The sequence below is a fragment of the Silurus meridionalis genome, chromosome 19 (genome assembly GCF_014805685.1).
Source record: "Silurus meridionalis isolate SWU-2019-XX chromosome 19, ASM1480568v1, whole genome shotgun sequence".
Taxonomy (NCBI): domain Eukaryota; kingdom Metazoa; phylum Chordata; class Actinopteri; order Siluriformes; family Siluridae; genus Silurus; species Silurus meridionalis.
In genome coordinates, this window is record NC_060902.1 from 8,477,419 (window position 1) to 8,504,925 (window position 27,507).

Below are 27,507 nucleotides of genomic sequence, written 5' to 3' on the forward strand. Positions count from 1 at the left end.
ATTAACTCGTCTGAGATGCTGTGATTTAATTTATATGTTGCATTAAATCATTAAATATAATTATTAAATGCATGCCATCATTTAATTACAGAGAGGCTTTTAACTTGTCAAGGTTAGCATTTTGCATAAGCCACGTCGTTAGCCAGAATTAGGTCTGTTGCAGTGATCATGGAATGATCTTGTTTACTAAATTTGTAAAATCCGCTATGCAAAACATTGAATCTGTGGCTGGATTTCGCCTCAAAAGGTTGGTTTTCTGAAGCTGTGTGCTTATCATAGTAATACACAGTGACAGCATATTTATGAAATCCTCTGTGTGTTCTAGGAAGTTTACACAGAGGAATTTGTTTCGGAAATATTGTTTTTATTCAGTCAACACTCCATTGTTTCAACCACAAATCTCTGCAAGTAACCTCAGCAGGTTTAACTAGTGGCTCCTCAGTGATTTCCTGTCCTAGTAAATAACTGTGATAACAATCAGCTTTAATGGATGAGCGGTTAAATAACAACGTCCCAGTAGACTAAATTATACAACTGCTTGAAACATCCAGCCCTCAAAAGATCGACTGCTCATGTTTTTTGCTATTATTTTACCATGCTTATACATATATGAGTAAGGACAGGAGAAATGATGCATGCATATGCTGTAACTGTGAATCATTTGCATAAAAATTAGGTATTGAGGCTGTGAGGCTGTTTCTAGACTCTGATTTACTAAGATGCCAAATAAAGACGGGTAAGTTGTGTGTGGAATGTGATAAATTACGCTGACGGTTATTGGGTGTGGTGAGGGGGATAATTTAGAAAGAATAATTGTGTGAATTAATGTAAGTCATCTGAGACATGAGGAAGACGAATATTGAAATGCAGATTTTGCAGGTGCTAATAGAGCTTAATGACTGAATCCCTTCTAGAACACTAAAACAGGCAAAACTTGGCAGAAGTGAAAAAAAATATAAAATAAAAATCCCAAATAGAAATGTAGACATGAGTGTGTGATTCGTAATGAGTATATGTAAAAACAGTTTCTTTCAACCTTTGGGATATGATACATACCTTCTGATTTATTAACTTGCACATGCAATCACAATAAATCACACTGTGGGTCTTTCATTCCTCTATTTTGCCATTTTCATGTGCGTCTAAATCGTTTGACTTTATTCAGGTACCGTACCTTTTCATAGTACTGCAACTCATAGTCCAGAATGACTCCATTGGGTTGATCTGGCTGCGACCAGGAGAGTGTGATGCTATCCACTGTACGACTAGCCTGGTGCATTATAGACACTGTAGAGGGAGCTGGAAAAAAATTAAAAGAGATAAACAGAGATTAAAACCAGCGAGCACATGATGAATGTTCATCATCAAATTATAGCTATGCTATACAAACATTAAAAAACAACTGGTCATAACTACACGTACACAGTGGAAATAGCGTGACAAAGTCCATTCAGCTATAGTCCTGGAGGATGATGAAACGTACTTCATGACTAAGCTTGTACACACTTAGGATACAGCACAGACCTAAACCACATAAACAAAGAAGGGGAATTTCCAGCCATGTCTGTGTCTCAGTGTCTCTCACATCATTCACAGGTTTACTATACTCTGTGCTCTGGTGTGAGCGACTACGCATGCCAGAAATGGCTTCTTTCGCCGCATCCTCCTGCAGAGGAAGAACGACTCATTTTTGCAAACCAAACCTATTTTCTAACAAGCACCAGTGTTGTACAGCTGATGATGGTGGTTGCTTAGACACAGTAAGAAAGGGCCTTGAGCCGAGGTAAATGATTGGGCCGTTCCTTACAGCTATTAAACATGGCACAGCAGGTCAGACAGAAATGGCTGGGCAACAGCATGACACAGGAGGAGCTGTGCAGGCTTTGGAGGACTCTGGATTTATGGCTCAGGCCTCGGACAGCACAAAAGACCATCACTAGGGCTTAGTCCTATAAAGAGAAAGGCATCTCCTCTGGCACGTGTGCTTCCATGGAAAGTCCTCCAACTGGAAAAGCCTGTCACAGCTTTCACTGATCTACGTCTGAGGTTCTAAAGTGTTAAATGGTGCTGGAAACATAGCTGGTCAAGAATTGTTCAAGGTTTGTAACCGTATTGTTAGAACAGCATTTAAATTTCAATATAATTTATGTGGTTTGTTACACAAAGCTATATAAGCTGTCAGTAGTAATATCCATTTCCCCAGGATATAATATAATGCTTTAGTGACTTATTTAAAACTAATTATAAATATTAAATGCTAATTTCTGCTTTTGCTCCAGAGCTTATACACTGCTCTATGTGTTATTGACCTTCGCTTTGTTATAGACAAATTTCATTTAAACAGGTAGCTGGTGAATATTAGTGAGCAGATAATGATTTGATGTGCATACAAGGTCATCTGCCTCTTACCATCAGCACTATGATTTATCTGCAGTGATAAGATCGGATTAAAGATGATAGCATCGCAGTTAACTACAGTAGGCTCAAGATGCAGAAAAAAAACTGTTGAGAAATTATGACATGATGTAATGATTTTATCTTTTCTTATTGAATGCTATTTAGTCCACATCTAATAATACGCAAGTTTAACTAAGCATATTCATTAAATTCACTTTTATTTGTGTAGTGCTTTTATTGATTAAAGAGAAAAAGGTTATAAAGTTTGAATGCACAAGTTAGTCCCTTTAAGTTTGTTTCTTATTAGTTTATCCCCAATGAGCAAACCAGTGGTGACGGTGTCAATGAAAAACACCCTGAGATGGTATGAGGAAAAAAACCTTAAGAAGAGCCAGACTCAAAAGTAAACCCTATCCTTTTTTTGGGTGGCACTGAATGACAATTCATTATATTTAAAACCCAATAGAAATGTTTAAGCATTTCTACAAACCAGTTCTGTTGTACCCTAAAGAATTCTATTATACACAATAGAACTTACACAATTTTAAACATGGTTGTGTTCTATACAACTGATATGTTTTAGTATTTTATCTATGACATGGAAAATTCATTCAAATCAACAATTTCTACCGGACACATAAAATGACTTCTTTAAACAACATTTTCTGGATCCGTACTTAAATATGTCAAGTTACTAAGCAGATCCAAAAGGCCAGGTGACTGCAGCTATTTCCTCTGTCATAACTTCATAACCGATTTTGTTTGCTGTCATAAGGCAGAGTCTAATTGGGCCAAGAAGTCAATCCACACAACAATGAGCTACCACAGGAGTCCAATTACATATGAATATATACTGCTGTCCCTAGTAATCTAATCCACAGTAATGCAAACAAAGCCAGGACATGTGCTCACACTGATGGACAAATGCCAGTATGAAAGAACAAGAGACAAAATAGCTGTAGTTTTCCTGTGTTTAAAAGATTTCGTTCTGCCTCTGAAATGACACATCAACAAACAAATGTTTGTCTTTCCAAGAAGCCAGATACCAAGTCATAGGAGATGCATAATGTCCAAACTAGTAACAAGAAAAAAAAAAAGAATTATAGCATAACTTGTGCAATTTCCTCATTAATCAGGATTCCAGGTACTCTCCCTCGTACAGAGGCTGATTTGTTAGAGAGCCTGGGCTCTTTGCTTTTGCTCTTTTATTCTGGCTTGAGAACAGTTGGAACAACTGGAATGATCATCTCACAGCATGCACACAGCTTTCATACAGATGAAGTTGTGAGAAGGTGTGAACAATAACTCCATCATGGAGCTAAACTTCGTTTATTCAACATGAATCGAATTATGCGAATCATGCTATACTCTGTCTTGAATAACCTGCCCACAGGCAATGAACTGATTGGACTGAATCTGTTTAGCTCTCTGTGCATATACATGTCTGCACTTCTAGTATTTTAAGACTGTCACAGTCAGCATTTGGAAGAAAGGTATAATCACTTGACTGAAGAAAAGTAAAAAATCACTCAAGCTGTTTTAGAGATTTTGTCTGAAAACAAGTCAATCTTGTATTTTTGCAGAATGGCTACTGGAAAAGTTCTGGCTGTTCATCTGCTATGCCAATAAAATGACCTCTTTTAAAAAAAGTATACAGCATCTGGCCAGAGTTAATGATGAAACGTTCCAGACTCTAGCGAAAGCTAGAGATGCCAGTTTGACATGTGAGACATGAAAATATTTACTACTAACTGTTCCATTACATTAGGAAACTGTGTGACATAAAGCCAATAAAGGATAGAAAATTGACAAATGTAATGCAGAAAATATGGACATGATGCAATAATTGTGTTTACTGCACCATGCTTCTGTATTTGACTTTATGGTATGAATGAATTAAATTTACAGTTATTAAAACTTTTTTTCCAAAAGCATCCAAGAAGCAAAGTCAATAATCCAAAAAATGTACAATTTATATTGTTACTTCCACCCGAATAAGCCTATTTTGTCCAATACAGCATGCCCTTGTAATCACAGAAAGGCCACGTCCAAGACACGGATCTATCTAAATTGAGTTAATAAATGCCTCCTGTCTCTATCATTATTAATCTAACCAGCTGCAATGTGCTCATTAAAGTGACTTCTACCTTTTCCTATTGCATTTCTTGAGAAAACAAAAAAAAATTGTCAGACATCTATAATGGTCTTATTCCACATGGGTATTTTATAACAGGTTGGAAAAGGAGGCACAGGAAGTAAATGACTCCACTATTAAAACACAGCTGCTATTGTATGTGCTTTCATTGCCTGTTAAAGGCATTGCTACTTCAAGGAAATTCCTTTCCATTTGCCCCATGCCGAGGGCACTTTAAAAGTCAACAAATCTAACAGACTTACTTTTTGCTAATGCTAAAAGTTTATGAAGTGCAATGGAGAGATAAGGAAAAGAGAAATGGTGAAGAAGGCAGCACTGGAAGACTAAAAATATACATGTTCGTACAGGCATGTGGATCTTATTTGAAATCAGGTTGTGGTATGAACAGCGATGAGGCGATTTTAGAGAGACTGTTGCTGTAAGTAGCTCCATCAGGTCAGCATTCATAAATTCTCCTCTTTCCTTCCACAGTAAAGTCTTCCCCAAGGCAAATTTCCCAGTGTGCCAAGGCAGATGTCATTCCTACACTCTGCGGCCACTCCTGCATTTCAGAGATTCCCATCCGAACAGAGTCTGAGCTGTGCAGGAGTGCTGCTGCATTTGCATGTGCTTTCAGCATAGAAAATGAAAAAAAAAAAAAAGAAAGTCTGTCTGGCAGGCATCCCTGTTTCCCATCTGCAATGGATTGTGGGTTTTATGTCTCCGCTTAGTTTCCAGTGCTATAAAACAGTGCAGCACGATTTCAGTTAATCAAGCTTTTAACCATCTGCAATGGAAAAGACTGAAGTATTAATGGACTTGTATACACCCTATAAGCTAATTCAAAAATTGGCACTTCAGAAGCTTAAGAAGCTTGAAGACACTTATAGGGTGTCTTATTTTTATACCCTGTGCATGGCTCTGCTTCGCTGGGATGTCTGGCAGAAAGGAAACCACTATACAAAGTATAGAGAGAGACATTTCTCTATGCCAAATACATTTGGAGGTGAATCTTTGCTGAAAATTGTTCAATTGTTCATTTTTTTCTCCATGAAATCATAGTTTTCTAATAATTCAGTCTTTGCTTCCGCTACTGAGGGATACAAATATTTTTTCACAGAGTAAAATTTGGTCTAAACAGTTGTGAAAACTACAGACATACAGTATGAAATGTTTTCTTTCTGCTTATATCTCAGTCACACGTAATATTTATAACATTTTTAAAGTCTAGTTACACCCAAAAGTGTTATTAATATGTTTACCCAGATTGGCAAACACATATCATCACCTGGACATGGGGGCAAATAGGGGTGTTAACTGTGAATTGTGCTTTATGTAGGAAACAAGTGCTCCTGTCACATAACCAAAACTCTCCAATACATATCTAAAATTATATTTGTAATCTACACATGTATAACAAGATTAAGCTACAGAAGGATCTTTGGAAAAAGAAAATATTAATCTCTAAAAAAAAAAATCAAAAAGAATATAGCCATATGGATTTAATTTGCACCAGGCACTAAGGTGGAAGGAACACCCCAAGTCAGTTATCACATGCTTTAAAGCCAAACCCTTTCTATTGAATTCAATACTCTAATAGTGGTACATGTTTACATATTTCATAGAAAGTCTATGCTTAAAGAAGGTTTGGAATACATACAGAGCTAAAAAAAAACTGGCAAAAGCACAAAATATTAGGAACCTGATGCACGTTTCAATAGCTGGCTGGCATGATGCATGTGCCATGCATGTAGAAAAGCTGTTTTGGAGAAGATAAACATTATTATTATTCTGCAGACAGCTTTGATGTGTGTTCCAGATGAATGTGAATGTGCACCAGCCATAAATAGAACTTTCACTTCGTCTGTCAGTGCATGTGGTTAATCCTGTCAGTCTCTGGTATGCTTGAACACCTTTTGCTGATGATACAGTAAACATGCCTGAAGGACGTTTGTCACTCCTACATCATGCTGTCTCAGGAATACATAACATGGAAAGTGTTAATATAATAATGAGAATAATAAATACTTCCCTCGAGAGAAGAGTAACACAGTTCTCAAAACAGGAGATGAAAAAACACAGGTCAGAATCCATAAAGTAAGACCCATGAGAGGATGAAGAATGAAGAGGATGAAGAAATTATTATTAAGTATTATAATAAAAATGAATTATTAGAAATAGAAGAAATATATATATTTTATAATATCATAAAATATTTTATATATATATATATATATATATATATATATATATATATATATATATATATATATATATATATATATATAAAATATTTTATGATATTAAAATGAAAATACTCAAATGTTTTTGTATGTCCACCATGTGACTTTCAACCGCATTTGTTATAGGTTTTGTTGCCGCATAAATACTACAAAATTAAAATGAATAATAAAATCATTCAAATATGTGTATGAAATTATTCATTATTAAAGTTGAATTTTTTTTGTATAGAAATAGTCTTTTTTACATATAAATTGCTTTTTGTGTATAGAATATTTATTGCCGTTATGTTTTATTCAAACCAGCGGACCAAATAAACAAAGGGAAAAGCAATAATCAGAAACATGAGGTATGTTAATAATCAAACAGTCAAAAAAAAAATACACAAGACTGAACCAGTTAACATAAAGCAAACTATGGTCACTACATTAACAAACACAAGCTTGAAATAGTCACAGATGAACAGCTTGACAGGACACCATGTGATGAGGTCAGTGGCTGAGGAACATGGGAGTTGTAGACATGGATGTTACAATATGTGCTATATATAATTAATTTCACCATTAGTCCCAAGTAATGTTCTGCATAAATGTGTGAGTGTAAAGTTTCTATGAAATTATAGCATAACAAATGCCTTAAATCAGCCTCAGTTTGTGTGTGTAACTGTTGACACTTTTATGTAAATTATGTGAAAATGTCAACCGATTTGCAAGATTGTTCGATTTCCACAATTATGACTAAAAACAAGCCTTTATTTATATTCACTCTACCGTAAAGAACTGCATAATTAAATGCATATTTTATGTGCTGGTGAGTGCATAGTCAATGACTCTGTCTCTCATTCTGCATACTTATGAAGACTGGATCTTTGGCTAATGCTATTCACGCAGCTCCTACTTTGGCCCAGCAACACTTAGTATGTGAGTAAAGTCCAATGGCTAAAGCAGACCAGTGACTGCTGCTGGTGCTCCAGGTGTCTTCTGCCCCACCCGGGCCACCCTCCTGACCCCGGCTGACACCTTCCATATGTGGCCTCGCTGCCACCTTCTGTCCCCGTCCCACCCGAGCACCTCCACTGCCAGTGCCTCTCCTGCTTAGTCCTTATGCTCTGTCCATGTCTAATTGACCATGCAAAAGTTTAGTTAAACAATACTGGAATAATATTTTTTATCTCAGCATGAAACTTTAAGCTGGATAAAACATTATGATATATTTTTTGTTATTTATTTATTTATTTATTTATTTATTTATTTATTTATTTATTTATTTATTAAAATTTCATTTTATTTCGTTGCACACACACCCACCAATAGAAGAATCATCATGTATGTGTGACATTTCTTTGTGTTTATTTTTATTAAATATTCTATGTACTGCATATGAGTGTTTCAAATGATGTATTGAAAAAGAGTGAACAAACAACTATTTTAGCTTGGTGAACAATCCATTATTCTTATTGATTAGATTAAAAATCATGCTGCAAGGTGCTAAATTAGAGCCTGTTTCGACCTTGAGGTCATGCTTGTGATAGACAGAAGTGTTTAAACCCATCACGTCTGTAGGTGAGAGACACTCAGCAGTGTGCCGCCTCTCTTTGAGGACTCCTCCACTGGTCCTTGTGGCCTAGCAGCAGCTTGCCAATGCAATTTTGGAGATAATTAAGTCATAAATCTTCCGCTGGTGACCGACAGCGGCTGAGGCAGATTAGCGAGCCCACCTCTGAATAACGTAATTCGTTCACACAATGTCTCCTCTGCCTGATAAAAAAAAAAAAAAAAACTAATTCATTTTCCTCCAGGTATTAACCCACAGCTGGCTCCTGTGCTAACATTCACCTTAGGATAATAAAATGTCCAAACAAACAGTAGGCATGGAAAACGGTGACTGAATGGATAAGCGAGCGCTATGTGAAGCAGTGTGGCAGAACAAATGACACACGGGACACATGAATCTATATGCACACGCCAGATTTTCAAACGAAAAGCTAATGGGTGGCAGGAGTTAAAGCTGGCAGGAGATCATAACTGCCATTATGGCCAACACAGGGCATATGGTTATGGCAACTGCTGCCTTAAACTATAGCATTAGGCTAGAAAAAACCTCAGCAGAAAATATGTGCATTATGACCAAATAAGAAAAAAGCAATTACATTTTGTCAGGCAGTTACTCTGTAAATATGCTGCAAACAAAGGTGTTCTGCAATCTGTAAAAAATAAATTGTGTTTAAATGGCTGAAATCTGGTAAAAAAAAAAAAGGATTGTGAGAAATTGGGTTGTAAACAAAATTACAATTTTCTTCTAATAGCATGTTTTGATCTCTATCTATTTTAAGAACTTCTAAGTGAATACATTTACTGTAAACTTTACCAAAGTTTATAAGTAAATAACTTGACAAAAACAAAATGAAAATGTATTTTTTTTATTTAGGTCCATTTCTAACCTTTGTTTGTTTGGCTTTCTGCCTGCAAAGATCGGGCTGTCATGAATCATGCAAGTTTTTATCTAGCCATATAACAGTATATAAGCCTAATCAATTCAGTTTGAGATCAAAATCTCTAAGATGCTCCTACGCCATCACATCATCACGAAAACAGTGAAGAGCAATTACAAACTCTGTGCATATGATGGAGAGAGAAATTTCACATTTGAATGACAAGAAATTTTGTCAGTGACACAGAGCTGACTGATTTAATCAGCGATATTTCTCCATTAATGTTAGTATAAAGAAAGATCGGGTGAATAAGGGACAGTCATGTCTTTCAGTTCTCACTTTTGAGTCTTAAAAATGTTTTAACTTTATATGGTTAAGATATGTACAAAAGGCTAATTGCTTGTATAACTCCAATTTTACTGTATAATAGAAGTGATCAAAATTTGTCTGAGGTAAAATAACTTTTCTAATAGACTCAGGGAAACTATATTTATGCCAAAATCTCAGTAAGCCGTGTTAATAACATCATCTACTGCCAAGCAAGCTGTTGGTTTTAGTCATCATTCCTCATTAATCTGCTCAGAGGAGATCTATCTCTCTTCCTGAGTTGAGTAAAGGATGAGAGAGAGGCAATGAAAGGAGTTCAGCGGCCTCTTGAGTGGCACTTCCCCGGCGATTCTCTACTCTAAAGTGCCAGACAAATCACACATCACCAGTCATCTGTCACAGACTGCTTTAATAAAACCTCCAGAGGGTGGGCCAGAGAGACAGACAGACAGACAGACATTTTCAATCCTCTCTATGGTGAAACCAGCCTTAAGCATGAGTATGTGTGTGTATTTGTGCTTGGAATCAGCCTGTGCTTGTGTAATGACTGATTAACCCTGTGTGACCTCAGGGTACAGAGCTGCAGAGGAAATGTACTAAGAGGTGGAGTAGAGGGAGAGGGTAAAAGCCTGCATTGTGGGTAAAGTTGCCTAACCAAAACACAGTCTTATTACTGCTTCTCACAGCTTCAGGCTGTCATTCCAGTTCTACTCAGAAAATTACCTCAATAAAACTGCCTGTCTTCAATAAGTCTTTTTTTTTTTTGCTCCACAATTTAGACAAATCACAAAATTAAAAGAGGTAAGGCATATGTTAGCTGGGTTAGGAAAGCCCAGGTTGCAGACTGTTATGTGTAAATAATTGCCTGAATATATGGATAATATCACAGATATCAGGCTTGAGGGCAAAGCTGGTGAATAAACTATGTCTTGTTTATGCTTTTGCAGACGTGCTTTGGAGAACCACCCAAATAGACCTTGACAAAGCTTTTAAGTTTCATGATTTAACAGCTCAATGCTTCCAGCAAACAACTGGGACATATTAGTGAACATATTAAAATGTTATTATTGTTTGTTACAAAAATGGTGTCTTGATTATACTGTCACGTCACCAGAGAATGTACCTCAGCACTGATGGACTAGCTGCTGTAAAAGTGTAATTAGCTTAGCTAAAATGCAGAGAAATGTTGCTAGCTTCATTACAAGTCACACATTAAAACTCTCCTTACTGTATTTATTTTATCTGCTTAAAAGAAAAGAAATGAATGTAAATTGCTTTTATCAGCAGTGCTCATCTATTCAGGGGCTAACCCCTTCTACCAAGTTTATGATTCATGTGTGAAAGACTGAAACCCTTAAAGACTAGTATGCTATTACACTACCTACATTACAAACTAGGCCGTAAAAGTAGCGCAACATTTTCCCCCTATTAACTCTCTTTCCATTTTGCTGTTTCCAACCAAGAAAAAACACAAATGTTGATGCATTTGAAATGTGTGTAGTGTTATGTATCTTCTAAACATATTGTTTAATTCAGAAATCGCATAGTGTATATAAACAGAAAAGGTGTATATGCGAGTATAGAAATCTGGACTCATGATTACTTGTGTTTGAAGAACCAAGACTTTTTAAAAACATGAATCTACTTGATTTAAAAAGAATGGCTTTAACACCATGACAGAGGAAATTCAGAGATATTTAAACTAGCTTGTAAAGCTTGTAGTGACACTGCTGCCAAAACCTGTCTTACAGAAACCCCACAAACGCAGTCATCTCATCACAGCAGAAGAGTTTTAAATCCTGCCAGTTCCCATCCCTATGGGGGTTTTGCTCAGACAGTCTCCATAAACCAGCCTTAGAGCCTGTGTGAAAGGAAAGTTCTAAATAAAAAAAAACTAAATATCTCATGCCAAAAACATACAGCTCTGTGTAAAAAATATAGGACTACTTTGGGGACAAGCATTCCTTTTTTTTTATAGGTGCATTATATTGCCAAGTTGTAATTCTTTAGGACAAATCAAATTGATTCAAATCATCAAGTCTGAAGGTCGGAGACTGAACATCTTGTACAGTAGCTCACGTTGCTCTCTTGTCCATTTTTTTGTCTTCGAAATGAGCATTGCATCATGCACAGCATTATATGTGAAAAGCCAGCGAGGGTGATGATGGCTCCAACAGCTGCTGGGAAACTTCCAGAAAACAATGCAACAAGGGCCGGAAAGAGCTGTGCAGCACACCACACTTTGTTGAAAGTGGAAAATGAGAGTTTTGGTTCCCAAAAGCACTTGCGTTTCGCTTTCATCAGTGTGTCGGAGGGCTGAAGGAGAGCTGCTTGTATGAGACATACTTTCATGCCAGTCACTTCCAATTTACATATTTGTTTGTTTCTTTTAAGAGATGCCCCTCCTCTCTGCAGCTGCAGGGCTTCAAAACGACACTAATTAACACTTGCGCTCACACACACTCTCCCTTTCTCTTTCTGCCCTTCTCACTATTTCTCATGCATACCAACTTGTGAGGCCAAATTGTGGAAGCAGAGAAGCACAGAGTTGCCCAGGCTAATGAGAGATGACAAGATGTTTATGTAACCCCAAAGCCATCTGAACCAGAAGCAATTAAAGGCCTGGCCCGTCTGACCCAGTCCTCTCAGCTCCAGTAGCCTGTCCTGGGGGAGTAAGTGGTTAAATGGGGTGCTGCTGCGAGCTCCAGCCCCAGTCGGACCCTTTCACAGCTCTCTCTCCCAGAGACCTGGTACTCCTAATCCAAAGTGATGGCCACTCTGTTCGAGAGGGTGCTGATGGACGGAGAGAAGTGAAAAGGCCAATGAGAGCAAACAGGAGAGAGAGAGAGAGAGAGAGAGAGAGAGAGAGAGAGAGAGAGAGAGAGAGAGAGAGAGAGAGAGAGAGAGAGAGAGAGAGAATAACAGAGATTACAAAAAGAGAACAATAAAGAGCACAACAGATAGATAGATAGATAGATGGATGGATAGATAGATAGATAGATAGATAGATAGATAGATAGATAGATAGATAGATAGATAGATAGATAGATAGATAGATAGATGATAGATAGATAGATAGATAGATAGATAGATAGATAGATAGATAGATAGATAGATAGATAGATAGACAACATAAGCAAATGAGTGAAAGAGGGTTTGTGTGTGTGTGTATGAGAGAGAGCGTGTGAGTGGGAGAGAGAGAGAGAGAGAGAGAGAGAGCAACAAGCTCTTTAGAAATATTTACTACACCATAAGGTTGCTATTAACTGTCTGCCTTAAAGGCTGTAAAGAATGATATTTGCGGGGGGAAATAAACGCGCCGGCTTAATGAATGAGCACGGTGGAGCACTTTGATGATTCTCCAGCTATTAAAAGAACTATATAGCAAAGAAACATGCCAACACTGACCACTATTGTTTAATGAAGTCCACTTTACAATTTTTCACCCCAAAGCCCTATCATAGCCATTAGCCGCATAGTGTGAATAGCCTTCCACTTTTTCTGACTTCTGCTTCCTCTGGGAGTCTTGACTACAGTTCAGGCAAACTAATTTTACCAGATGGATAACATTCCTCTGAGGAATCTGATAGTATTTATTTCTTGGTCTGGTAAGTGTGGACTTCCTCGTGAACTACTAATTCTCATAGACACAATGGTCAAGTGTAACTTTATATTATTCAGAAAATACAATTAATAAATAACTAACAGTAAAGTTGTAGCAAGGGGAAAGAATTGTGTATATAACCCTGGACCTGCCAACAGGCCCTAGAAAATATACAGTCAGTGATACTTCAGTAAAATGTAGTTTGCGATTTTGTTGAAGGTTGTTTCAACCTAGTTGTCCTACAGAAAAACGTTTTTAGATCTGTTCCATTTAAAGCCCCAAAATATATACACAGTTGAAAGCCCCTTTAAGTGAACCTGGAAGGACAATGGAGGACACACTAGTTATAGACAAATAGGAAATCCTGTTGTTCCTGATTGGTTAGATAGTGGTGCTAGCAATCCACTTCAAATGTGTTTTGTTTTTTTTTTTCTCATTTTTCAGAACTCAGATGACCAAGAGCAGATATTTAATAAGGAAAGCTTGCAAAAACTTTACATTGTCAATATAAAAATCATAACAATATACCTTCCATTTACAAACATACAAATAACATGGCAATATCCTGCAGCTGACTTAAGTATCGTTTTTACACAACTTTAGAAATAAAATATCGTCCCTATCGCGAAATACCACCAGAAATTATTGGGAGAAATACAGCACCGTATTACCCATATAATGTTTTTTAGAACTTTAGAATATTAAAAAATATTTGATTGTTTTCTTAGCTCATGTTAACAACCCTTTTAAATAAATGCTGAGCTAATTATTACAATATAAATACAAAATGTGATTTACCCTCTGTGGTCTGTTAAAAGTCAACCATGAAAACCATCAAATATTCCAGTAGTCTGGAATATGCAGATTCCATGGGCTTAATCAAAAATGGTAATTTATTGCATCGCCATGAGATAAAATAATACTACATTACTGTGAATTATCTGATTTATATCCATGAACTGCGTATTATTGATTAAGCATTACACGGTCGGTTTTGTCACCATTCAGCCATGATGGTTGCTTATCTGAACATTTCTAAGCAAGGAATTTTTTGTAGCGTACACATTTTTGTTCAATACCCGATATAGTTAAAATAGCTGTATACCAAAAAGGAGTAGGAAATAAAATACTGTGCATTTCCACGCTACATATTATAAAAATTTCATTTAAGCTAATATATTGATATAGTATAGAGTTCAGAAAAGACACGAATTAGGTGTGTTAGGAAATGTAACACTTCCTTCTGATTGAAGAAAGGTCTGTGAGGTCTGTGGCTTTCACTTCAAGAGCCTTTATTCTGGCAAAGGCTCGAATAAACTAAACCCTACTTTCTGGTAACTACTTTCTCTTTGTCTTTAAAATGACACTGGAGACAGATTTATCATTCTCTCCGTCACAGCAATCCCCATAAGCCTGGCAATATCCTACTAAATGTCACGAGTGCAGTGTGTGTAACTGGTAAAAACAAAAGCATGAAATTTAGAGGCCTTGACTGTGTCTGTCTGTCAGTTTAGAGCAACAGAAGTGTTATGTGACTTTTTCCTCTTTATAACCTAGTACATGCCAGTGTATGATTTTGTGCTTTAATGTTTCAATGAGTACGTTAAACACGTTTTCAATGCACAAAAATTGTGTGCTAATTAAATTTCTACAGATGAATGGATGGATGGGAGACACACAAATTAAAATAGAGGGGTAAATTGTTTGTCAAAAAAAGAAATAGGAAGAAAACTGACTGGGAAACTTTTGTGAAAGCCAGGTTAGTCAGAAGTGAGGTGTGTGTGTGTGGTATGTTTTTTTTATAACAATGTGTCAGCTTGTGTGGGGTGTGATAAAGACTTATAGTGTGACTTGCATAAGGATTCACCCACCTAAACACCAACCACTAAATTGATTATCGAAAAATAGAATGAATATGCCATCTACAAAAAGTCAGCAACCAAGAGACCATTTTAGTTTGAGGGGGTGAATACTTATACAAGCCACTGCATATTATTTATATATATATATATATATATATATATATATATATATATATATATATATATATATATATATATATATATAATTATATATGGCCATATGTGTGTGTGTGGAGTGTGTGTGTGTAAATGTCTCTCTCTCTTTTTCACACACACACACACACACACACACACACACACACACACACACACACACACACACACACACACATGTGTGTATTTATGTGTATTTGTGTGAAAAAGAGTTAAGCACTGGCTTCTCTAAAAGACACTCTTTTTGAACAGATTTCCCAGCTTGCTCTTAGGCAACATTTATCACATTATAAGCCCCCTTTAGCTCAAAGCCACATCATATTGAATTTTCTTTTCCTTTTTTATTTCAGACATCTGTCCTTTCACCTCCTTTTTCCTCAGAAATGTCTCTCCGGAGCCACTTTCTCATGGCACTGAACGCCAAGCCAACTGGGAGGGGTAGTTATCGGAAAAGTGACGATTTTCATCCCTAGCGGCACATCACATTCAATAAAATAACGTCAAGCCTCAGAAACGTAGGTTTAATGAGGCCAAGCCAGACTCCGATGGCAAGAAGAGAGCTGGCATGCTGCTCCATATGAATCAAGCACAGACATGAGTGAGAGCAAAGATAAAGCCTCTCTCCATCAGAGTTAATCAGCATGCTGAGAGCTGATCGCAAAACAGTTCACCAAAAATTTCATAGAGACAATTAAAGCACAAACCAAAGCCTTTGCCTCTAAAGTAACCGGATGCCGTCAACTAAACCACAATTGCAGGGATATAAAAAGGACATATGCTGTTGCTACAGCACTATCTGATTGGGAAAACTTCTCAAGCCTCTGTCAATGCAATGAGATGTAAAATGTTTATCTAATCAGAAGCTAGCAGATTTCTTTTTCCTATTTAAAACAAGTCTCTCCCTTTCTATGGCTTTAGGCTTTTTGGGAGCATGCCAGAGACCAGTTTATGGTTTAAGCTTGTGTATATCACATCAAATCTTCCTGAGCTTATTCCTAATGTCTTCATAAGCTGAGGCACACTGCCGGGAGCCTGGGAGGAGGATGAGGTACAGCTCGGTGATGCGGTTGCTTATGCCAACGAGTGCAATCATGGACTGGTCGAGAGGAAATGGAGCAGGCATGCAGTTGTGCTTTAATTGTCAGCACCCCTTTCATAGATGATGAGCTCACAGCTGTATGACCAGTAGGCCATCAAGCTGCATCTGGTTCGGGTAGCATTGTGTGAATGAGAGTGCGTTTATTAAGTTCGAGTGCTCCAGCATTTGTATATAATGTATGGGAAACGAAGCAAAACCACAAAAGGATAATCAGGTAGGAAGGGCATATAGCAATATTTCTGCTAACTACTCTGTCAAGTCACTGATTAGGCCCCGAGCCTCTGTGAGGCTAACTGTAGCTAGCTAAAAGCTGCTGTGTGTTAATGAACATATTAAACAACACTTCTGATAATATTTTTTTTTTTTAAATGTTGCATGTACAGTATTTTACATTAATGCACATTAAACACCTGAATATATTCAACTTTGGCACTACTAAAATTTAACCCAATTTACAACCTTTTTAATGTATATTAAGTATAAAAGTAAAAGTATAAATCACTCAATGTAAATTCAGTCCAATGATCCAATTGCCCGATCATAATGCTTCCTCAATCAGACAAAACAAAAACACCAGCTAAAAAAAATTATAAATAGAACTCACCGGCCTGGTTGGTTGTTATGTTGACAGACACGTACTGGGGTGAATGTGGGCTCTGGTCTGAAACACCATTGACAGCCTGCACCTCAAAGGTGTACTGTGTGTGCGCTAGCAGGTCACTGACGTAGACCCATGTGTCGGTGAGGCCCAGCTGGCGTGGTGTGAACTGAACGTTGTCCCCGCATCGTGTACAGCCTCTGCCACCACAGCTCTTACAGATCAAATTGTAAACAACATCACTGCGTCCGCCACTGTCACGTGGAGGACTCCATTCCAGCCTCAGTGACGTCTCGTTTACATTAGAAATCACATTCTGTGGAGCTGATGGTACGGCTGTGGACACACACACACACACACACACACACACACACACACACACACACATATACACCATTGTATTTTGTTACTAGAAAAGTACAAATTACCAACAAATTGTTCTGATGCCTAAAATAAATGCCTATTTAAAAGGTAAAACATAATACAAGCACAATATTGTAAAATATGTGAATGGGCTTTGAGAGGTGGTAGCTTAGAGGTTAAGGCATTCTAATCTGGATCGAAAGGTCACCAGTTTAAGTCCCAGCACCACCAAGCTTCCACCTCCAGCTACCTTTAGCTGTCATCATGAAGATCAATTTCATCTCAATTGATATTTTCCTTTCTAATAATGTGGATGCAGTGAATGCCTACAAATCATCCTTCGTTTCATAACATTCTGACATAGCAAATCTGGGTAGAGATGGACCATGTAGCACCAATGTAGTAGAGGGAATTCCTCATTCTCTCCATATAAAACCATTACAGCACAGGGGTTAGAAATATTAAACATAGCATGTCAGATCTCATACAGAAATCCTGATCGGTTTCAAAACAGCTCGTTTCGCAAGAAACCTATTACTACAAAAATCCTATCCAAACCTCAATTACATCCCAAAATTTTGTTTAGTCCAGTTCTGCAGCTAATTCGTACATGCTCTGTGTAAAAACAATGAACTGCACCAAAATTTGGATCGTTGCAATTACAGGTTTGCGTCATGCTGGGCTACATCAAACCAACATCACTTGGCACTGTTAATTAATGACAGGAAATACAGATTTACTGCTCACTTGAGGCCAAGAGCTCATACTGAGAGGTACATGACATTCAAGACTAGTAAAATTCACCCTGTGTGCATCTTTAAGAAAGAGAATTAAATGACTAAAAATTCTCTGCATATACCGTGTAATATGTCTTTTGACGTGAAAAACGTTGAAAAAAAGTAAAGTGGTTTGCATTTCTAGGGCCTCCTATTTTATTTTTGATAGACAACCCATCTAAAACAAACAATACCCTGTATTTATCTCCAGACATGTGGTTCTAATTAGTGTATCCTGTTCTCTGGGGGCTAATGAGATAACCAAAAAGCAGCCCTTTCACCCTCTTGATGTTTAAATAGAAAAAATATATCCAACTGATAGCTCATTTACGACCCTTTTAATCACATCCCCATTACAAGACATCTCCAGTCCTGAAGGGCAAACCCATGATGGCCCCCTTTATTGCATGCAAAACTGTTCCTAAACATTGCCTTCCTAGGGAAAGCGGGTGGTAATGGGCGGCGTTAAGCTCTTTGGAGCTCTCAGATGTGCTCCTTTCCAGTCTTTAATCAGTGTGAAGCCTGCTGAGCGGCAGCTCTGTGACGTTGATGCTGTTTTCTTATTCACAACAGCTGCTCTGCTCCCAGGGCTGGCCTTATGCAAATGCCTTTTGTCAAACAGCTCAAGTGATCTTCCTTTCTATTTTGCTTTCTCTCTCTCTTTCTATCGCTGGCTTTTTTCTTGCTCGTTCTCTGCCCTCTCCTTCTCCTGCTCTCCTCACTGTCGCTTTCAAACAGAAATGAAAACACAGAGCGTATAATAGTGACGGCAGCTTTGGCAGCATCAGCCTCCTGTGTGTCTACAAAGAGGCCATGCCCTCCTCTGCTAGTCTGTAACCCGGACTGCTATGAGGCCAGAGGGAATAAGCAGAGACTGCATTGTGGCAACAGAGGTTTAACCTGTTCTCTGTGATGTAAAAGGTCATGGTTTGGCTGAAGGCTATGTCCTGCTGTTGTTATACTCAGCGTACATAGATACAACAGAATTGAGAATTTTTTATAGTAGATAATATTTGCTTCTCTTCTGATTCACAAGTGCACCATTAAAATTATTTAGATCTGGCTTGAGAACTTTAAAGTTGTTGATCTGAAGCCAGATTTGTGGATTATGAATGCAAGGAGGCTTGCTTCATATTACAAACTATTTGCTATTTGTAGATAATTCAAAATCAGATTAGAGTTCAGATTATGAATATGGACAGATCCACAAATGTCACAGGACTGAAAACTGAGGCCAGTTAAGTCTTTCTTTATTGTTTATTTTAAACATAACTTAGAAATACAACTGGATTTGGTTTAGATGCTACTTGTACCTGATTAGGCACCTGTTTTATCATTTATCCTTTAACAATTATATTATGAATGTGGGAACATTTAGGGATGAAACAGGACTTTTGCAGATGCTATTTGCAACTTATTTGGAAACTTGTACTGTATAACCTAAACACTTGCGTCAGATAGTGGGTTTCTGAGAGCACCTACAGAGCTCACAGAGCCTTCATTCTCCTCATTCTTTTTGCAATTTAATCATAAAATTTATATTTTCTCTCAGTGTTACTGCCCTAAATCTTTTGAACAATTTCAAAAGAGGTACTATATAATTGAAATATTGCTTCACTTACATTGGTTAAACACTAAACAATACAGGTGGTGGTAAATTAGGTGTAAATATTTTCAAAATAATAGAAAGACATCCATAAAGTTGTAAGGTTTATAAAAACTGAAAAAACACCTTTTTGAAAATGATCAGAGGATAACATTTTGTTATTAGCTGACTATTAGCAATCTTGTAATATTTCTGATTATAAATTAGATGGAGGTGACATACTTGTGCAGGGCATCTGAATGGGGTCCGAGTCAGTGCGGTAGAAGTTGTTTCGGCACACACAGTTGGTGGCACCATCATTGGTAGTGCGGCTGTTGATGGGACATGGCAGACACGCCTCATCGCCCTGTGCTGGCTTGAAGAAACCCGACTGGCATGCTGGAAGACAGAAAAAAAAGCAGTGGAATGTGGGGGAAAAGTGAAGACTGCTTTTTGATTTTTTGCATTAGCCAAGGGCCAAAGCATGGGAGGAAATTATGGGAATGAAGCTGAACCATTCTTAAAAGTAACCATGCAAACACGGCATTCTGCTTTAGCTGAATTACTGGAAACCCCTTTGCTCCCTCCTGACACATTAAAAGTGCTCCATTTCCTGTAATTTGTTCACAGATGTCATCTATTTCAGGGAGAATTAAGGCAGAGAAGAGAGAAGGGGAAACAAAAGGAAGAGGAATTATTGATAAATCATTATTGCTATGAAGCATGAGGTTTACCAGCATATCTGACCTGTACCATTCCACAAAAAGGTTAGTCATTTCATTCTCTTTTTTTGTGAACTCTTTCCTCTTCACCTTAGAGACCTTCCATTGCTTCTGACCTGGGAAGAACTCTTATAATGCATTGCACCTGCCTGGGCACTGTATCAAGTGCTTTTTATTTATTGCATGGACCCAAGAGTAGAACGAGGAAAATTTCTCTGAGTAACTTAAACTGGTGTTTTTTTACCCTTCTGTCTGGGTTAAACAGTACGTCTTGTCAAGCTCTCCAAGTAAAAAAAGAAAAAAAAACCCTATTAATGGCCCACATTGGATCCCTGGGAGACATCATTATACAGCTATAACAAACAACAACAGAATTTTCCAACCACAGAAAAGTGATGTAACATAACAGACTTGGATAAAGATCTAATGCGTATCCCTGTATACTGACCCAACCCTTGCATGATCAGGGAGCAACAGAGATTGAGAGAGTGAGAGAAATATTATGACAGAAACGAAGAAAGAAAAAAAGAGGACTTATCCACATCTGCGTTTTCAGGCAGAGTCTGCCTTGCCTAGCCAAGCATTCTGTAAAACTTCTCAAACTCGTTCCTAACATACTGCGTTCCCCTCGATGCCACACATGGTTAACGTATGCATTCAATCTCCAATCCTCTCAGGCAAGCTAAGAGCAATAAAGCAGACCTGTTGCCCTCCACGGTCTTAGCTGGGATTCACTGCTGCGAAATGAAAAGGTTATTTGGAGCAACTGGCCCCTAGTCAGGGATCGGACCAGTCGCAAAATATCTTAAAAGTAAGAAGGGCCGCATCTGCCGACTTGCTGACATCACGTTCTTCGTGCTCAATTATGGAGGACGGGGGTTAACCGGAGCCTTTTGGCCCTTCTGGGGCGCCTGGTATTTCAAGAAATCAAGTCAGACAGAAAGACTCCCTCTATCCCATGCTCTCTTTCACCTGCTCCCTCTCAAACTGTCTCTCTTTATCCCACTTTGACACCTCCATCAAGCATAAGAGCAAAGGTGTTGGTGGAACCACCGCACACACTTGCATATACAGAACATACTCTCTTGCTGTCTAAAGAATATAAACAAACTCTGACTTTCCCACATTTCCCAAGTTCTCATAAGCCTCTAACAGGAATCCCAGCCTGACAGCTCTCTTACATTCCACATGTTTTTTTTTTCTCCAAACATAGTCACACACAATGTGCATGCACCCTACTCTCAGGCATATCTATGTTTAAAAGCATGGTTAACTATTCAGCAATAGAATTTGATTCCGGATGAGGCATTAATAAATGTTTGAGGATGGGGAAATGGTCTGGAGGAAAATATACACCACCACAGCAATGAGGCACTTCACCTCCCATTAGTTGTGACATGTTTTCCTTCTATTATGATTTATGACCAAAATAAATGGTGGATGAAGTGAAATATGAGGCTCTTGCATTCAGTGTCAACAGAATCCCTAAATGAAGCTCAGACTACAGAGCTAAAGGAGTCGACTGGGACTTCAACCGCTTAAAACTGCGCCCGTTTAAATGAGAAGCAGCACTATGGCAGAAAGAAGGAAAACAGAGTGGTTGTACATCCGGAGAAAATAAAACACACTGGGAGAAATCGAAGTGGAAATGCACATGGACTTGAAGTGAGAAAGTATGCATGAGTGGTGTAAAATGATATCCTGCTACAGCCGCAATCAGTACTAATGTAAGAGTATAAATAGCACAACAATCAAAGCCTGACACAAAATAAACACTGAGGTTCTGTGCTTACATGCATCTGCATTGTCCATTGGTGCATCTAACTTTTTTCTTCCAGATGGTCCTATCTATGCAGGTCAGTGTGTGATTCACTGAAATGGGACAGATGAGTAAAATGGTCATATAATGATCTTAGAGCCGTAGAAATGGGACTTTTTTTTCCATCTGTAGCTAAGGGAAAAGCAAATTAATTATTATATAATTAAGCGTGACAGGACATGCTGTTATAGCATATAACTCATTATCTCACCTAAGGGCTCACCCTGAAGTATATATAGGCAACAAAAAAAAAATAATGTTTTTATATATATATTAACGTGCTTGAAATTTATTTATGTACATGATGTGCGTTATTAAATGAGAATGTGCATGCACGTGTTTTTGGAGTTTTTTTTACACAACAGCGCTGCCGCAATTTGATTGATTGGTCATGCGGATCGAGATAACCTGTAATGCGGATAGGGAGGCGGAAGCCGAAGTAAACACAAACAAAGTTTATTAAGGAATACTGAGGAGATAATCCACCAATACTTGTAGCGAAGCAGTAATATCCAGTGGTGTGCTCCGGGAGCGCGGTCCACGAAGTTCTGTGAAAGCAAAGACAGTTCGTGTAGAGAATCCACGGATCCGCGCTATGGAAAGCGCAGCGCTGGGCAGCAACGGATAAACGTGGATAAACAGACAGCGTGAACGTGGAAAACAGCAGAATCGGGGTAATCCGGGGTGCCGTTGAGAGAATGCGGAGTCCGAGGAAGAAGGGCACGTAGCGGGATACGTATACCCGATTACACAGACCGACATGAACCAACACATACGCTCATGCACAAACAATAACGGACTGCGAGTGTGTGGAGGTGAGGGGCTTAAATAGGAGATGGGATGAGTGAGTGAATGAGAGTCAGGTGTGTGTGATCAGCATGACTGCGAGGAGCGCACGGGAGAAGAAGTGGGGTGCTTCGGGGAATGCCGAGGTTTCACAGCCGCCGAAGGGGGCGTGGCAGGGGGATTCCTGACATAACCGGTGTTAAGTGGCAAATTTGCCCCCATTGTGCTCGAGATATTAGGGTTCGGCGACATAAAAGAATCGACATAACCGATTAGAAAATGCTTAGACAAAGTCTACATAGTCTACACTGAAACTAATGAACTGAGTGCTGCTGGTACTGGGGAGCTGTGGTTCATTGAGGAAACATGGATTCCAACATGTACTGTGACATTCTGAAGCAGGACATGATGTCCTCCCTCCAGAAACAGGGCCAAAGAGCAGTTTTCCAAAATAAAAACGACCCTAAACACACCGCCAAGATGACAACTGCCTTGCTGAGGAAGCTTAAGGTGAAGATGATGAAGTGGCTAATTATGTCTCGGATTTCGGATTGTGCATGAATTTCGGTGCTTGTTTTGAGACTTGCCGCATCAGTAAAACAAATGTTTAGTGATTTCAAAGTATTGTTATATGTGTTGTGTTGAAGGTTATAATTTCGGCTCTTATATATTTATTTATATTTTTAATAAAAAGGTGCAATAACTGCAACTACAACTGCATTAATCGCGTGTTAATAAAATTAGTGCTGTTAAAATGAATTTGCGTTAAGCTGTTAGAAAACATCAACGCTGAGCATTGATAAATGTGTCATCTTTATACAATGAATATAAAGATGACACTAAAAGCAAGACCAAGCTGTTTGAAAATAAGGCTTAATCATTGTAATGTATATATACTATATATTATATTATATATTATTATTAATATTATCAATACTGTATAACTAAATAGCAGTTACTAAAAAAAACCACACTGAATAAAATTAGACTGTAAATTACACTTAACTTTGCAATACTGACACTGGTACAGCTTATAAGCTTATTTGCAATTTCCATAGAAACACAACAAAAGTGTGGAATAATTTTGTAAACATGTTGAGCACGACCCCATTTAAAATGCCACAGTAATTGCTCACTTTAGTGCAGTTACTTTTTTATTGTTATTTTAAAATAGTACTCGGAGGCTATGTGAAATCATTACAGCTAGAAATATTAATTCAGTGTGTTTTCATCATGACCCCCCCAACATCTAAACTGTTGCACGTCGGGAACTGGTTTTTAAAATTAAATTTTTTTCTTAAATAGGGTAGAAAAGAAGGTTGTAACATTCTAATGGAATTTATAAACACTTCAGGTCTAATTTAACACCAGGCCTGACAAAACGCTCCAGATCACCTCAAAGTGGTTCCAGGCTCAGTGTCAAAAAAAGAATTCTTCGTCTGCTTCACTAGTGAAAGTGAGGGACACAAAAGGTGACAGGCCCACCCTCAAGCTCTTTCTTTGCTTGTGTTTATTACTCTTAATAACTGCTGGGAGTGAAAAAAGTCACAGCAGCGTAACTGGAGGCTTAGTGCATACCCAGCGTGTAAAACCCACACCTTGAGGCAGTGCAAAGGGTGCCAGAACACTAGTCAGATTTTATTGCAGGTAATTTGCTGGTTGTTTCAAAAGTTTCCAGACCATGTCGTCCATGCTGATTTATGTGGCCACTAAAGACAGACCTGCAGGCCCAGACAGCTACATGTGTGTGTAAGTGTCTGTTTGTTCTTAAACAGGCCAGTGTCAGACTTTTAGAAGGTCTCTGCTACACTAAGTAGCCACCGGATATGACTCCTTCTGTATCCATCATGGCCACCAGCAAATACTCTGCTACTGGCAGACCACTGCTTGTAAGCTGTGGTTAATCCAAAAAAAAAAAACCCCTGTTTTTCACATGTAGACACACAAATACCCCAAATACACACGTGTATATATATATATGCCTCAACAGTCCCCCACAAAATGACTCCTTTGTCTGAAATCCTGGGTGAGTGTAGCAGTAACAGATCCCCTCCCCTTTATTTCTGCTGGCTGTTCATTGAAGCGCTCCAAAGCCAGCCTGAAACTGCATTTAATGAAAGGTACATTAAAGAGACTCACTGGAGAGGTGTGTGTGCGTGTGTTTATGTGAGTGTGCACTGAAAAAGAAAAGATAGGAAAAGGGGGTGGGGCATCACAGGATGCTTGGTTTTGTTAGCGCAGCAGAAAAAAGTGCTGAATGCACTAGAAATAGGGGTGATGTGTGTGTGTGTGTGTGGGGGTTTGGGGGATTCTTGTTGATGAGAGGGGCAGACCCTACTGTGAAAGAGTAAGCTAGGATCATTATATAAATAATGTTCTTTGCTGGCTCAAATTAGCCACCACCTTATTTACATCAAGACCTAAAATAGATTTGAGAGGATTTCCCAACCCTGTGCATAAATAGGGTATGAATATAAACTACAAACTTTTAGAACATATCTTTTGTGATTTGCTGTGATCTATGATTTCTCTGACTAACCATCAGACCATCATTCATTGGTTACAGTCAGCCTATCCTCAATAATACTCACTACTCAGAAGGCACTGAAAGAGTTGTTTCATCACAGAAACAGATCGAAAGTTTGGCTGAGCCTCCCCAGGCCTTGTAATTCAATTATAACCCGGGACTGGGCAGATAATTCAATCAAGCTTGTGCGAAAGCAATTAAACGACCAGATTTCAGCTCACCCCACCATTTGACCACAGATAATACCTTCATTTCCCTCTCTGGGTTTTTTTTTTATGTCCACTGCAATTAACATGCCAGCCCACTACTCTGTAAAGGACTTACCTGTAGCCCCTAGAAAGAACAAGTCTATTGCTGCTCACATAAATAAAACTGAATCTTGGTGCAATCAGAATAAGATCTAGCATGCATAAACATCATTAAATGCTAATTTGTCTAATAGAGGACAATATTATAACTGTCAGTAATGTATTTAACAGGTTTTAAAATGGCCAAAAACAGTCCAAAAAGGACCTGCTAATTGAACTCTCTGACAAAAACATCTAAAACTTGTAAAGGAATGTTTACAAAATGCATGCTTAAAACTGTAATGTAAAATGCAATGAGAATTGTTATGTACATGGAAACTTTTTCAAACTAAAAAGCACAAAACAAACAAACAAAAAAAAACCATGAAACAACGAATGTCTATGTTTAATGTCTAAAACTGTTATGTGGGAAGAAAAAATAAAATAAAATGCTCAGTGGTTTATGTGTTGGACATCTGATTAGAAGGTTGTGAGTTCAAATCCCAGTTTCCTAATAATTACCATTGCTAGGCAATTGACCAAGTCTGTTAACCCTTAACTGCTCATTTGTATAAATGAAATAATTTGTGTCACTTTGGATAAGTGTATAAGGGTGTTTGCCAAACACCATTAATGTAAACCTTTTAATTAATGCAAGTACTGTATAATACATAAAAAGGAAAAAAAAGTCTATTATTACACTGCATTCCTAGCTAACGTGAAAACATTTCAAATGCAGTCAAATTTAACCATTTCTTAATATAAGATCATTTAACCTATTTCTGGATATTATTATTTAATTACTCAACCCCAGCCACTCTTAGTGCCGGTCCCAAGCCCGGATAAATGGGGAGGGTTGCGTTTAGAAGGGCATCCAGCGTAAAAACGTGCCAAATCAAACATGCGGATGATCCGCTGTGGCGACCCCTAATGGGAGAGGCCGAAAGAACGATTAATTATTTACTCCTTAATTTAGCTTGCTTACAAAAGTGCTTAATATGTGCAAAAACAATCAACCTGAAATGAGTTTGAATGGCTTAAAATATGTTTAATAATCTCATATTTAGATTTTTTAGCAATTTTATCAGAGGTTAGTATTCAGTAAATTTTAAAATATTTAAAATATTTCCACTTGCCAGCATTACTTTTGTTGTACTAAGTAAGAAAAGAAGAAATTAAGACTAAGAAATATGTAAGGAAGACAGTGTTTCAGGAGTTTTTTCCAATTCCACATTTCAATATTGAGTTCTAATCGACTCATACAATCAGCTAAATTTTGCTATATGAATCATAAATACAATTTCAAGTATACTTCACTGAAAAATACTCTCATGTCTTTCATTTTGACATTTGAGCTGTACATAACTGTGGTACCAGAGTGTGGCTCGATGCATGTTCTAAAAATTTTAATATATGTATCTGGTTTAGACTTCTAAAGCTTTTCCCGACTCTGAAAGCTCCCGTTTGTGTGTATGTCTGATATTTGTGCAAGTGCGAGTTCAACTCCGACAGTTGTCAGGACTGCAACCCAAATCCTCCTGTGCACAGATTAATCAGGCCGGTGAAGTGTGTGTGTGTGTGTGTGTGTGTGTGTGTGTGTGTGTGTGTGTGAGAGGGGAGATTACTTAAAAAATGTGCCCAACACCTGGGAAATGAGCTCTCCAGGGTGGCCGCAACAGCTGGAAGGTTTTGTGCTTGTTGCACATGTTGTGTTTGCTCACACGCTCTCACATGCGCGAACACACACAGAGTAGATTAAAAGAATAAACGAATGAAAGCCCCAGTGCCAGGCCTCA

General features: G+C 38.1%; 1 protein-coding gene across 3 annotated transcripts in view; it reads right to left on the minus strand.

Annotated features, from left to right (window-relative positions):
- ephb2b (eph receptor B2b) overlaps nt 1–27,507 on the minus strand; it is a 139,595-nt gene that overhangs the window by 27,645 nt on the left and 84,443 nt on the right. For all 3 annotated transcript variants that reach the window (XM_046874912.1, XM_046874911.1, XM_046874913.1), the window contains exons 4-6: nt 19,814–19,969; nt 16,853–17,182; nt 1,175–1,299 (exon numbers count right to left, since the gene is read on the minus strand). In XM_046874912.1, the coding sequence (XP_046730868.1) occupies nt 1,175–1,299; nt 16,853–17,182; nt 19,814–19,969 (611 nt within the window). The remainder of the gene's footprint in view (nt 1–1,174; nt 1,300–16,852; nt 17,183–19,813; nt 19,970–27,507) is intronic.